General features: G+C 41.6%; 1 protein-coding gene across 1 annotated transcript; it reads right to left on the minus strand.

Moving 5' to 3' along the window:
• Positions 1–7403: 7403 nt before the first annotated feature.
• LOC124252944 lies at positions 7404–10351 on the minus strand. The gene is made up of 4 exons (XM_046686635.1): positions 10081–10351; positions 9173–9408; positions 8426–8524; positions 7404–7866 (listed from the first exon to the last, which is right to left on the minus strand). Exons 1-4 carry the CDS (start codon positions 10085–10087, stop codon positions 7516–7518), a joined length of 693 nt encoding a protein of 230 aa, XP_046542591.1. The 5' UTR covers positions 10088–10351; the 3' UTR covers positions 7404–7515.
• Positions 10352–11903: the final 1552 nt, after the last annotated feature.

Genomic DNA, 11903 nt, shown 5'->3' on the forward strand with positions numbered 1-11903 from the left:
ACGAGGATCCGATTTTTCAAAACTAGGAAATGTATCTTGTAGATCGCATATATACTTGCCGTATTTTCATATGAAACAAAGACGTATGCATCTATAGTCACCTATGGACAATGTCCTACATGGTTTCATAGCAGGTTTTCCGAGGGAGAAAATCATTTTAAGATCCAATTTTAAAGTGTATAAATTCTTTTGCCTGGCAGATTACAGTCAGACCTCGTTAATACGAACACTTTGGTTTTATAAAAAAAACGTTCGGATAGTGAAACGTTCGGACTGCTGAAACCACAGTATATGCACCGAGTTACTTCCCCTTGATATCTTTCCTTACTATCGAGACTCTGCATGAGGTCATAGATGAAGCCTATGTTTATGAAGGAAAATATAACGTCCAGATAAACCACGAAAGAAGCAAAAACTATGGCGATCTTTTTACATTTGTGACATGTCATAACATGCCAGTGCCTTTTTCTTTTATATTTTCATTTTTACGTCATCAGAAAATTATTATAAAAAGATTTCTTAAATAATATGTATGGTCGCCTATTTCCCGATATCTGTGGCTTTCCGCTCGGTAACATGACATAACAACAGAAAATACCTCCGTTTTCGAAGCGTCGTATGAATAACATGGGAGGCGAATCGTTTGATGTCGGGTATCTTTCGAAAGCTCTGAACATCAACAACATCACTGAACCCTTGCCGAGAGTATGTTCACAGTTGTAAGAAGCGATTTTATTGGATAAAAATTGGTTTCTAATGACGCTTTTTCGCTACAGTCTGCTATAAGGGTCGTGACTGGTCAAAATCAGACACGTGACCTAAGGCAGCCAATCATATTACGGCAATGGATATCGTCCTCGTAAATGAAAACTTGTATATGGATTGTCCTGCTTTCTTGACATCTGGCTTGATAAAACCCAGCGTCCTAGGAGAGCAAATATATTAAAATATACAAACTTGCTAACTTCATAAGTAAATACGGGAAGAGGGGGCTATGCACTTCAATCTGCACTCTACGTCTACACAGCTAGTGCCCTGGTGAAACCAGACACTCACTACATCTGACATGAACAGTTAAAATATTTACAATACAAGGAGTTATCAAACAACGAATGTCGTGCAATATAAAGTTGCCTGTGTATATTATGTACATTAATATGTATATGGGCCTGTGGTCTTCATACGTAATAAGCATTTTGATGATGATGATGATGATGATGATGATGATGATGATGCTGCTGTCAGTTTGTCTCGTCTGAGTCCGTTCCCTGTAATTAGCATGTGTGATTTTCCCCTTGTGTTCAGGAGGAACTGGAGAGCATGGAGACACTGCCTATCGTGTACATTCTGGAGTACATCGCCATCTTAGAGCAGATTGAACAGGGGAAGATGGAGACACTGTTAAACCCGACCTGCAGAGTTCAGCACGCCAGTCTCCGACTCACCAGTCTTATCAAAACATATCTATGTTATCTACTGGCCGGCATCACAAGTCTCAAGGACGCTACAAACACTGAAACCTTTGAGCTGAATCTAAGTAGTGATGTTGTTCATAGGACTGACGTTGCCGATGTTATGGGGCTAGTTGCAAGTTGGGGGGAGTGTGTAGGGGAGCGGGGGATAAGCGATTGTATAGACCACGTGAGATTTTTTCAAGGCTGTTGATTAACGGATGATGGAAATAGGAACCAACAATGTTGGTAAGATGGCAGTAATTCTTTCTACAATCTGTAAAGGGCATTTCCTACCACAACAGTTTGGTCACTGTTTAATCAAGTGACTGAACATGACAGCCTGGCATTATCTGTGAAATAATCTTTTAGTAAAGCCGAGATCTAAACAGGTAGAGCGGTGTTTCATTCAAAACGTGTTTTTTACGGGAGAGATCGCTTGGGTAATTAGTTACAATAAAACTGCATCAGTGTTTTGCAGACCACAGTATGTTTTACCTGTTTGATCACGTCATGTATTCACCATTCTATTGATGGTTTTGTTCATTTCCAAAACAATTTATATTCTTAATATGCACATAAATGGGAAGTGCTACATGTTACATGTACGTTTACTTATGAATGAAAAGTTCACTTTTACATTGCTCATACAAGCGAATAGTTCGCCTTTACACTGTCCATACCAGCGAATAGTTCGCCTTTACACTGTCCATACAAGCGAATAGTTCGCCTTTACACTGTCCATACAAGCGAATAGTTCGCCTTTACAATACCCATACAAGCGAATAGTTCACTTAATATTGTCCATATAAGCCAATGGTTAACTTTTACATTGTGCGTGCATGAATGTGAATGTAGGTTGTGTTAAATGTTGTACTTTTTAAATGCACCGTTATGTGATAATGTGATAATAAAAATATGGTACAACCAAGTAAAGGTGAGAAGTGACTTCAGCGAATTCTATGATTCTACTTGAATATCTAAACAAACTATATCTGTCTGTCTGTCTGTCTATCTATCTATCTATTGTAAAGCAAATCAATATGGCCCAGGGGTAACACATACAAAGAATATATAATTCGTCCATCGTGTCTTCTTCATTTGCTGTGAAGTACACATACATTGGGCTTCCAGTGAATATTTCCAGTTAGTGTCACGACGTTTCTGCCTACGCACAATCTGGGATTATCTGAGGGCGTTACTGTTTTCTAGTTGTATTTACCAAAGAGGTTGTGTTTATGGTTGAATGACTCACGCGGAAATATGTCGTCACGTTGTGGCGACATTTGTTGAAGCAGTCGGATAATCGACATTAGAATCGTGTACTGTCAATAAACCGTTGTTAGTATCTTTTATGTTACCATACACGGTTTGGATATACGGATATTATTAATTATCTTATGAAAGACTTCTTATTTCGATTCTAATATCTATATTTTGTCCTGACTGCTGGGTGTAAATGCGGTGAGCTAGGTCGTCAGTAAAAGATTTTGTGAGACAATTTCAAACCGGTGGACTATTACCAAATCGATATTGACTAGGAGAGTGTGTGGGATTGTTATTTATAAAGATCAAAACCTGCTCAGAGCCACTGTCTACCACGAAGCAAACATTCCAACAAGCACTAAATATTGAAGTAGAAAGTAACAGAAGATTGTACTGGTTCAATATCTCCCAAATCTCCAAGAAGAAAGGGAAAAACGTCAATAGTCCATACAAAGCGACTAGTTAACTTTTACATTGCCCGTACAAGCTAAAAGTTCGCTTTACACCGTCCATACAAGTCAATAGTTCGCTTTACACCGTCCATACAAGTCAATACCGAGCAAGTCAATAGTTCGCCTTTACATTCCATACAAGTCAATAGTTCGCATTACACCGTCCATACAAGTCAATAGTTCGCTTTACAAGCCATACAAGAATAGTTCGCCACCGTCTATACAAGTCAATAGTTCATTTAAGTCCATACAAGAATAGTTCGCCTTTCGCACCGTCCATACAATCCATATAAGTCCATAGTTCAACACCGCAATAGTTCGCTTTACACCGTCCATACAATGTCAATAGTTCTATACATTCGATACAAGTTCGCCTTCGCATTTCCCGTCCAACAAGCGAATAGTTCGCTTTTACATTTCCCATACAAGCCAAATTCGTTCACCGTCCATACAAGTCAATAGTTCGCTTTACACCGTCCATACAAGTTAATAGTTCGCCTTTACACTGTCCATGCAAGTCAAATAGTTCGCCTTTACATTTCCCGTACAAGCAGATAGTTCGCCTTTACACTGTTCATACAAGCGAATAGTTCGCCTTTATACTGTTCATATAAGCGAATAGTTCGCCTTTACACTATCCATATAAGTCAATAGTTCGCCATTACAATGTCTATACATTCGAATAGTTCGCCTTTACATTTCCCGTACAAGCGAATAGTTCGCCTTTACATTTCCCGTACAAGCGAATAGTTCACCTTTACAATGCACATACAAGCTAATAGTTCGCCTTTACACTGTCCATACAAGCGAATAGTTCGTCTGTACACTGTCCATGCAAGCAAATAGTTCGCCTTTACATTGCCCATACAAGCGAATAGTTTGCCTTTACGCTGTCCATACAAACCAATAGTTCACTTTTACATTGTCAGACAATTTCAAACCGGTGGACCATTATCAAATGGATACTGACCAGGGCAGTGTTTGGGAATGTTTAATATTTAAAGATCACAACCTGCTCACAGCCATATATGTCATGATACTACCACTGTCAAACGATACCATGTACCATTACAGTTTTCCGCGAGGTTTCATTACAGACCAGCAATCTAATTATTATGTTATGCTGTTTAGTTTTCCGGAAGAATGTTGCCACAGAACCGTCAAGGACATGCGAGGTTCCGTGTCCGGTGAAGGGAAGTGTTGTCAAGGGAGACAATCGATGGTAACACTGCAGATTATGTCACCAGGTTGTAGAAAAACATCAAAGTGACTGGCCATGGGGAACACTTGTATTTCAACACGTGGTAGCTTACTGCGTACTTTAAAAATGTGGATTAACTCATTACGTCCTTATAAACAATTACTGTGAAATCTTAGAGAAACAGAGACGAGAGATAGAGAGAGAGAGAGAGAGAGAGAGAGAGAGAGAGAGAGAGAGAGAGAGAGAGAGAGAGAGAGAGAGAGACAGAGAGACAGACAGAGAGAGAGAGAGACAGACAGACAGAGACAGAGGGCAGAGAGGAGAAGGTGGGGGAAGAGATGGGCGACCTGTAAATACGCTGGACCAAGCAAGCCAGTGACTGTAAACAAGAACAACGTACCTCGCCCTTTATGCGCAGCGGGGCGATGGGGTAACCTCGTGGTAAAAGCGCTGCAGACCTGGGTCCCCCACATGTGTGAAGCACACGTCTCGCAGCGGGGCGAGGGGGTAACCTCGTGGTAAAAGCGCTGCAGACCTGGGTCCCCCACATGTGTGAAGCACACGTCTGGTGTCCCCCGCCTTGATGTTACAGAAGTATTGATAAAGGCAGCGTAAAACATGCTCATTCACTAATCTATTTACAACTAGTCTACGTATACACCAGGTCTGAAATTATTCACGACATGAGAGTGTATTGGAATCAATTTAAGCAGCTGGCGCTACTGTCGAGCACATTCGCCATCCATCACCATCACCCAGTCATCATATGAGCGTCTTCAGCTTATGATGAGTTTACAAACGTCCTTATTAAGTTTTATTATTTCATCTGGATACATACATGTAGTCTGCTGTCTGAATAACGATTTGAACTTCAGTTAGAAGATAGAAGTTCCTGGTCTAGGCTCCACCATGTTCTCAAATATGTTCTCGTCACGATATGGCTGAAATATTGCCGATGTGACGTTAAATAATAACTCACTCACTCACTCCACCATGTTCACCGGGCCGCTGTCATGTTTCTTACAGTGGAGCTAAACCAAATATACTTCAGGTGTGTATGATAAATCATACTTCTGAGCGTGTCCTTGATAAAACTATATAACTGATCAACCTTAGAAAGGTTCTTCGGCTTGATGGCTTACTTAGCAGCACCAGGATCCGCTGATCCAATCAGATTATGACGTTTGATCTGTCAGCACTAGATCGTTGCACAAGTAGCACACGTCTTCCACCCTCGTGAATGAACACGTCCTGACACTAGATTGTAAACTGTTTACTGTGGTGCCGGAGGAGAGAGACAACAAGGGAACGGTCTTGTTGTTTAGAGACAGAGATACAAGCTCAACACAGGGTTATGACAGACAAACCAGTCACCGGGGTAGTTTCATATCTGTAGCCCTTGTAGTATAGGAATTATGATGAGACGGTCTCGTTCTATGCATGGCTCGGCAGAGTTGCCTCCCTTTGACCGTTAGCTTAGTACTCGTCCCCGGCTGCACAATGCGTCCACTGAAAGATTTATGAGACAGCTGATCTTGGGCGCACCTGTTATAACGTAGGTCCGTTTTGTTCACGGAGTATGTGATGAAATGCTTGTTAACACCATGACGTCACGCACTGTACAAAAACAACAAGGAAGGGATGTTTGAGAGACGGGAAAATTATCAGATTTCCCTTGTTTAATGACATTCATGACGTGTCCAGTCGAACATCAGTCATCCAGTTTTGGCAATCACATACCCTACGGTACCAGCCTCGTCTAAAGCCGTTGGGCAGGCACTTCTAGGTTCATTGAAGATTTCCCAATAGGTCACTTGCTCGAAATATTATGATGTTCTTATTTTATTTAAGAACATTATGCTTGGCACGATGCGGAAATAATGTTAAACTTCCCATGTCACACACTGTCAGGTCGCCTTGTTCTCTTACCGCGTTCACAGTGAAACTATTGGAGGTTGAAAGTGAGATATTTATTGCTCATACGACTGATGTTATACCCGGACGCCTGGAAGACAGTCAGTTCCTGTTCGAACATAACCGGATCCCAATAATAAAACATGATGTGCATTATGACGTGTTTAGGTAAGTCAGTTTTGGAATGAAATCCCGGTGGCGATAATAACAGATGGTGTTTATTTTGCGACCGGAGTTCCAGATGGGGTTTAAGGGATTTGGTGTGAGGGGAAGAAATGTGTGTGAGCGTTTGTGCGTGCGTGCGCGTTTGTGTGTGTGTGTGTCTTTAGTGTGTGTGTCTGTGTCTGTCTGTGTCTTTGGTGTGTGTGTCTGTCTGTCTGTGTCTTTGGTGTGTGTGTCTGTGTCTGTCTGTGTCTCTTTGGTATGTGTCTGTGTCTGTCTGTATGTCTGTGTCTTTGGTGTGTGTGTCTGTGTCTGTCTGTGTCTTTGGTGTGTCTGTCTGTATGTTGTCTGTGTCTTTGGTGTGTGTGTCTGTCTGTCTGTATGTCTGTGTCTTTGGTGTGTCAGTCCGTGTCTGTCCGTGTCTTTGGTGTGTGTCTGTCTGTATGTCTGTGTCTTTGGTGTGTCTGTCCGTGTCTGTCTGTGTCTTTGGTGTGTGTGTCTGTATGTCTGTGTCTTTGGTGTGTGTGTCTGTCTGTATGTCTGTGTCTTTGGTGTGTGTGTCTGTGTCTGTCTGTATGTCTGTGTCTTTGGTGTGTCTGTCCGTGTCTTTGGTGTGTGTCTGTCTGTATGTCTGTGTCTTTGGTGTGTGTGTGTCTGTCTGTGTCTTTGGTGTGTGTGTCTGTGTCTGTCTGTATGTCTGTGTCTTTGGTGTGTGTCTGTCTGTATGTCTGTGTCTTTGGTGTGTCTGTCCGTGTCTTTGGTGTGTGTCTGTCTGTATGTCTGTGTCTTTGGTGTGTGTGTGTCTGTGTCTGTGTGTATATCTGTGTCTCTGTGTGTGGTGCTTATTTCCACTGTTGTTTTACCAACAATTATTCCGAAGGCGAATTTTGACAACCCCTTCAGGTCTATTTTAGGGTTGCTGAAGGCAGCCAGTAAACTGACCAAAGAACTCGAATACACGACTGGATAGTTTAATCACAAAACATCTGACAATAAATATAAAAATAGATCTCAATTATAAATATATATTTCAACAAATCAACAAATAAGTAAATGGCACATGATATATTCAGTTATGCAGGGGAGGTAACTGGCGCATCTGTGTGAGATTCTGAAGTCTTTCTGCAAATTTACAAAGCATCGCTTTCGCACCTTTTGTAATCAGAAGGTTTCGTCTGTGTCGGCCTGATATGTCTAGACCATCTCGGTATTCGGAGGTGACAAGGTCACGTGTCACATGTGACGTCACTTCCGCGTTGATATCCTTCATCAGCTGATATATCTGACACACGATCTCCATCACCTTCCTCTCCAGTTCGGTTATTTTGCCCGAATAGTCCATGGTGTCGTTCCGAGCAAGTTCGAGGAAAAGTCCAATCCTAGACATCCTAGTGACTGCTTTTCCCAACACGTCTTGTATCTGGAACGAGCGATATTATCAAGCATGTCTCATGGTCAATGATACACAATACACTACGGCCATAAGGAACACATGGGACCACAAAGTCTAATTCGATATAACCATACTTCGTTATACGCCTTCCAGCTTATATAGATAACAAGTGACAGGGACAGAAACCAGTTGTTGTAGGCGTGTTCGTCACAGACGTAGTTAACTATACGGAGTTAAACTGGTTATCTGAGAGTCGGTTAGTGCGACTGTGGGCGTGTTCGTCACAGACGTAGTTAACTATACGGAGTTAAACTGGTTATCTGAGAGTCGGTTAGTGCGACTGTGGGCGTGTTCGTCACAGACGTAGTTAACTATACGGAGTTAAACTGGTTATCTGAGAGGCGGATAGTGCGACTGTGGGGTGGTTTCACCTCGCAATAGAACCTGAAGCTGCAGGTGAGAGACTGAGAGCATGAGCAACGATCCACAATGTCGGGCAATCAGCCAATACCCAGTGTCATACACCATCCAGGCATAGAGGATACACCCGGAAATGTTTTGTTATTGGAAATATTCTGTGAAGTACCTGTTTAGTTTGGCCAGGCGTTCTTCCTGTAAGAAGAGTCTCAAGCTGAGATTCTCCTGGTAGGTTGACTTGTATGTCCGTCTTGTTGAGTTCTGAAATCTGGAGGAAAATAAATAGAAACATATCAACATCATTGTCAAACTTATAGTCATGCTTGTGGTGGTACTGACATCTTGAAAGGCATTGAACGCTTGTCATGTCTTGACAAGCTGCTTTTTCATGGTACTTACATACGGAATGGAACCCGGTTTTAGTGTACCGAGCGGACGCTCGGCCCACAAGGCTACAGATTGACGCTGACTGCGACCACTACCCCAGAAGTGTGATTTTCACAAGAGATGACTAAATATAGCTGCTGCGACAAGTAACACGAAGTGAGGTGAAATGGTGCTCAACGTCATCTTCAAGGGAATTGCTTTAGTGTAGCCACGTGCATACACGTGTGTGTGTGTGTGTGTGTGTGTGTGTGTGTGTGTGTGTGTGGTGTGTGTGTGTGTGTGTGTGTGTGTGTGTGTGTGTCCCTATAGTGCAACATTTATATTGCTAGCCTCTCAGACACCTCGCTGCAGTTGTTCATGGATACACGTGATATCATTCTTAATGCCAGGCAGACAAACAACACGTTCCATCTTCTAACGTCTATTGGTACGAAGCAGCCGAGGATCGTACCTCAGACCTTCCTCTCCCACTAAATGCCGTTAATATAACTAACTCCCTCCATTCTGACAAGGTATGTTGCTAACTCACAATTGTGTTATTGAGCTCATCACAAATCCTTGCCGCGGTCCGCGACATGAGGAGAATCAGCACGAGACTGTCATTCACCGCTCTGTCCTCTGGCTTGGGGGGTGGGGACACAGAGCTTGAGGGGTCAGTCACAGTGGAGCGACCACCACACCCATTTGTCCAGACCTCCAGACTTGGTTGCCATAACGACGCTGCAGCCAGAGACAGCACAGATGCCAGGTGACAGGACAACAACACTGAAAATATCCACAATACTAGTATATACAGATAATTAAGTTATACTCATTAATGACAACATAGGAGCAACGTGTTTAGAACAATTTAGCTGGTATGCTACCATTCATTTCATATTTTTTAAACCTCAGAATATCTCATTTTCATAAAGAAAAGTCTAATTAAACTTAAAGATTCTTAAAGATATGAAAGAGGAAATATAGTTATTTTAACTTATTTTTCACATTATTCGTGTATTTTATTCTGAAGGATGTGAACACTCTACCTGTTCGAATAATTCGCCTGCAAAAACACCCATCTAAGGGACCGTTCATAATTTATGGCCTCGGGTGATGATGATGATTTTAAAAGAGAAGCATGTACAATGTGAATGACACCCCCACCCCCCACCCCAAAATAAGTGAACAAACCCCTGCATTATGTTCAAAATCATTGACCCCCCCTTCCCCTAATTTCTATGTACAAAATCATTGACCATTGACCCCTAGCTCCCTGAACAAAATGGGTGACCCCTAGCTCCCTTAAAATCATCATGGGTGACCCCCAAAATCCCCACCCCCACCCCACCACCACCACCACCACCACCAACAACCCACAGCCATAAACTATCTACGGTCCCTAATGTTATGGATATCCACAGTAATCAGAGTATTTAAACTAAATGTGACATTTACCTCTCATTGTAGCTAGTGTCCTCACTTATCACTTGATGGTATATACAGATCTCCGAGTACAGACCCTCTTGTACACGGGTAGAGAGTCCCTATGTCTGTAACGTGTAATCTCCGAGTACAGACCCTCTTGCAGACAGCTAGAGAGTCCCAGTGTGCGTAACGTATAATCTCCGAGTACAGAGTAACATGCAGACGGAATGCGGGCGAGTCTGTCTTCTCTCAGACTACGATTAGCTGTTGACTATATACTGCAAGGCCAGACAACCCGGATGTTGCTAACGACTGTAAGGTGCAGGCTTCCGTCGACGTCCCACACTTACGTCACGTCTCCCAGCCAGTACTGTGTAACTGTGTAACATCTATTACCTCTGTTGACGGATGTACGACACATCGTGTTTTTTGTCAATAAACGATATGACAATAAATATGTCTTACCATACGTCAACATTAACGTTTTCTCATATGCTGAGTTCAGTTCATATTGTAATATGCTAAATTTCCACAACCTGTTATACTTTGTCTAATATGCTGAATTCCCGACACTATCTGTTCCATATCTAATATGGTAAATTCACGACAACAGGTGCTCCATATATAATGTGCTGAATTCCCACCACATGTTATCCCCTATATAATATCCAAGTAATGCAGAAATCACAAACTTCAAGCTGTCAAGTAGATCTAGCTTCTTTTTTTTTAGTAATTTGACTAGCCTAAAATATCTGGAAAATCTGAGTTCATTATTTAACTAAATCATTACGACTGATGCAATACGTTTTCATAATCAACGTAATAATACAAGCAATAATAAAGATGTCAAATGGCAGATGGCATTTTATTCAAACATAAATATAATAGCAAAGAAATACAAAAGTGTATAAAATACATGTATTAATAAATAAATAAATTATCTCACACATTCACCTATTCTGGACGCTGCATGTAATTAACGCTTATGTATGACAATTGATACACCAAGGGATTCTGTACTGACTCTGAAACATACTCTACATAAGGAGAATTGTTCACAAGCATATTTGGGCGGCAGGGTAGCCTCGTGGTTAAAGCGTTTGGTCGTCACGCTGAAGGCCCGGGTTCGATTCCCCACATGGGTACAATGTGTGAAGCTCATCTCTGGTGTCCCCCGCCGTGATATTGCTGGAATATTACTATAAGCAACCCAACTCAAGTATAAGCATGTTTGCTCCCACGAAATACGTATAACGCTATTTCCCAACAGCAACCATTTATCAGACCAATGTTCATCAGTACCTACTATACTACCCATCAAAAGTTTAGACTCACTTAAAGCACTCACTATATGTTATGTATAAGTATGTGGTTACATCGAAGATGAATTTCTCCACCAACTTCGGGGAACCAACTGAAAACCATATGCAGATGAATTGCACAAGGATGATGCTTCAAATTGCGAAAGGCATGAGCAAATGTCGTGCATGTGAACAGATTCGTTTTGGTGTAAAGTTTTGTTAAGAATTCGCCAATTTTCACAGATTTTAATCATTTACTGAACTCATGACAATAATCTTTTCAATGTTACGAATATGTTTTACAATACACCAGTTCATAACCAAACAGTACCTTTAAACAGTATGGAATATTTTGCAAAAAGCTAGTTTAGAACAGTGGACAAGTAAGTGGCTACATTTACACTAGTGAGTCTAAACTTTTGATGGGTAGTATATATTCAGATGGCAGTTATAAGGTGGAAACATGTATATTAGCATGGAAACTGTTACGAAACGCTCCTAAAACTTGAATTATATGCTCTCGCCTTACTCTTGTTAGATGATGCATGCCTT

The sequence above is a fragment of the Haliotis rubra genome, unplaced genomic scaffold (genome assembly GCF_003918875.1).
Source record: "Haliotis rubra isolate DU_JTF1 unplaced genomic scaffold, ASM391887v1 Scf114, whole genome shotgun sequence".
Classification (NCBI taxonomy): Eukaryota; Metazoa; Mollusca; class Gastropoda; order Lepetellida; family Haliotidae; genus Haliotis; species Haliotis rubra.